The sequence below is a fragment of the Sinocyclocheilus anshuiensis genome, unplaced genomic scaffold (assembly GCF_001515605.1).
Source record: "Sinocyclocheilus anshuiensis isolate Anshui unplaced genomic scaffold, SAMN03320099.WGS_v1.1 scaffold528, whole genome shotgun sequence".
Classification (NCBI taxonomy): Eukaryota; Metazoa; Chordata; class Actinopteri; order Cypriniformes; family Cyprinidae; genus Sinocyclocheilus; species Sinocyclocheilus anshuiensis.
In genome coordinates this window covers 738018-740872 of record NW_015558590.1, presented here as the reverse complement: position 1 = coordinate 740872, position 2855 = coordinate 738018, and the positions used below count along the sequence as shown (strand labels likewise).

At 38.0% G+C, this 2855-nt stretch overlaps 1 protein-coding gene across 1 annotated transcript in view; it reads right to left on the bottom strand.

Moving 5' to 3' along the window:
- Positions 1 to 2855, bottom strand: part of LOC107679981 (protein brambleberry-like) — a 27347-nt gene that overhangs the window by 24183 nt on the left and 309 nt on the right. The window contains exon 2 of the mRNA XM_016475718.1: positions 1479 to 1731. Within this exon, the coding sequence (XP_016331204.1) occupies positions 1479 to 1712 (234 nt within the window). The 5' untranslated portion in view covers positions 1713 to 1731. The remainder of the gene's footprint in view (positions 1 to 1478; positions 1732 to 2855) is intronic.

Here is a 2855-nt window from a genome sequence, read left to right as displayed (position 1 = left end):
CTCTGCTGACATTCAGGGCTGTAGAGGTCCTCTCTAGGTGCTGATCCACCATCTGGGCTGGATACGTACTGGATCTATCTGCCACCTTTGATACCATGAATCATCAAATTCTTCTGTCCACCCTCTCATCACTGGCCTTCATAGCATCAATGGGGAGAGGAGGCATCCAAAGAACATCAACTGCTCACTGGAGTTCCTCAGGGATCAGTTCTTGAACCCCTCCTCTTCTCCATATACACTCCATCACTGGGACCCATCATACAGGCATATGGCTTCTCCTACCATAGCTATGCTGATGACACACAGCTCTATCTTTCATTTCAACCAGATGATCCAACGGTAGCTGCACGGATCTCAGGCTGCCTGGCGGACATCTCGGCATGGGTGAAAGAACATCACCTACAGCTCAAACTGGCAAAATCTGAGCTCCTTGTCTTCCCTGCCACTCCAACTCTACAGCATGACTTCACCATCCAGTTACATTCATCAACAATTACCCCATCAAGTTTGGTCAGAAATGTTGGTGTAATTTTTGATGACCAGCTGACTTTCAAAGACCCCAATGCAAAAACTGCTAGATCTTGCAGGTTTGCATTACACAACATCAGAAAGATCAGGCCCTTTCTAACGGAGCATGCTGCACAACTTCTTGTCCAGGCCCTTGTCATTTCTAGGCTGGACTACTGCAATGCTCTTTTGGCTGGACTTCCATCAAGCACAATGAAACCTCTACAAATGATTCAGAATGCAGCGGCACGACTGGTCTTCAACGAGCCCAAAAGAGCCCATGTTACACCTCTCTTTATCTCCTTGCACTGGCTACCGGTTGCGGCTCGAATCAAGTTCAAGACATTGATGCTTGCATATAGAACAGCTACAGGCTCAGCACCTGCCTACTTCCACTCACTATTACAAATCTACATCCCCTCCAGAAGCCCGAGATCCACTGAATCCCTGACATTTTTCAAGCGACAGCTGAAAACTCACCTCTTGTCACGATCTGACTTCATCCTAAAAAATATATCTATATATTTCCTTTCATCTTTCTCGGTCTAGCTTGTACTTATTTGAGCAATGCTTGAAACTTGGTATGACAAGCACTTCCTGTGTCTATTTGCCTCTTTAAAATGAATCACTTGATGTATTCCCCAATTGTAAGTCGCTTTGGATAAAAGCATCTGCTAAATGAATAAATGTAAATGTAAATTACCTAAAATGAGTAACAGATTACGTTACTGGCTACAGTTTTCATCATGTACTTTGTAATCGGTAACAGACTACAATTTAAGTAATTTACCCAGCTCTGGATACAGTACTTTGAGCACTGCTTACTTGATTTGTATTTTTTGTTCTGTTTTACTGAATTTGGTGACAAACTGCTTTGAAGCAATATGTATTGTATATAGCGTTAAACACAGAAAATTGGCTTGTTGATTGTGAAATTCTTGAAAGCAAGATATCATACACATTATGCTTACTTGGAAATGGCAGCTGTCCAGAGGACTGAGCTCCATCTGCTTTGCTTCAGCCAAAAACTTCTCGTCAACAACACTAATTTCAAAGGCGGGGCTCTCTCCATGGAGCAGAATTGGGACGATAGATTCCTGTGGAGGAGCAGGAGCGGGTGCAGACTTCTTCAGCCAGTCAAAGAAAGCATCCACCTCACCATACTGCACGATCAACACCCACAGCATCACAAACCAAAGCCCCATCCTCAGCAACCACCCTGGCCTGCACACAGAAGATGAGGAAGCGTGTAAAACATAGCACTTAAATATGTCCCTTATTTTCAGTTGCTCCTGAAACACTTACTAGCTAGCAACTTAAAATACATTAAATATGTGCTGCATGCAGTTCATTTAAAAACATCCTATATTTATAATTATAAACAAATTAATTCTCAGTTTTAAATAATAAATGTAAAACGGTTTTAACATTTAATAAATGAAATTTCTTTCTTTCTATAAATAAACTTATTTATTAAATAAACATACAGAGAAAACTATTATTTTCAAAATAAATAATGGAGGACATACTAAGTTCTAGAATATTACACTTGGTTGAATTAAATCTAGGTTGTACTCAATTCTGCAATCCTTCATTTAAACAAAAATTGGCTAAGTTTCTTATTTTACAGATATTAATGGCATGTATTCCTCTGTTTTTATTAAGAATCTGTTTAATTTAAATTGTGCCATCTTTCTATGAATTATATTAATGATCATTAAGAAAATACATTTTATATTTAATCAGAGGGGGTGTACTCATTTATGTTGTGCACTGTACATAAGCATATAGAGAAACCTGTATTTTTTTAAATAAAATAAATAAACTTTTATCATTTAATAAATAAGTGAGAGGAACTCATAAAATAAATACATACAGAGAAAACGGTGGCATTTTTTTAAATAAATAAAGGAATTAATTATTCTCGTTAAAAATCATTCTAAATGAGAAAAAAAACGTAATAAAAATAAATATATAAATGGTAGAAAAACAAATACACACACAAAAGTAAGAATATGCAGAAAGGCTACAACAGACGTATAAAATGTCAATGCGTTGGTAAGGAAGCGTAAGGAAAAACAATTATACACTTCACTTATTACTGTAAAATAGGAACACGGTCTATCAGCACACGTTGGGCCTGCTGTTAAACGAAAGCGTGCAGCATTGATAGTAATGTGAGGTCTGCCTCTGAAACATGTCTGGGCTATCGGATCAGTGAATCAAAACCTTAGATCAGATCTTACTCATCATTTCACCGGCCATCTCCGGGTTTACAAACCGAACTGGACATTTACAAATCTGCATTTTATTCAGACATGCACGTTATATAAAAATTAGACATGCAT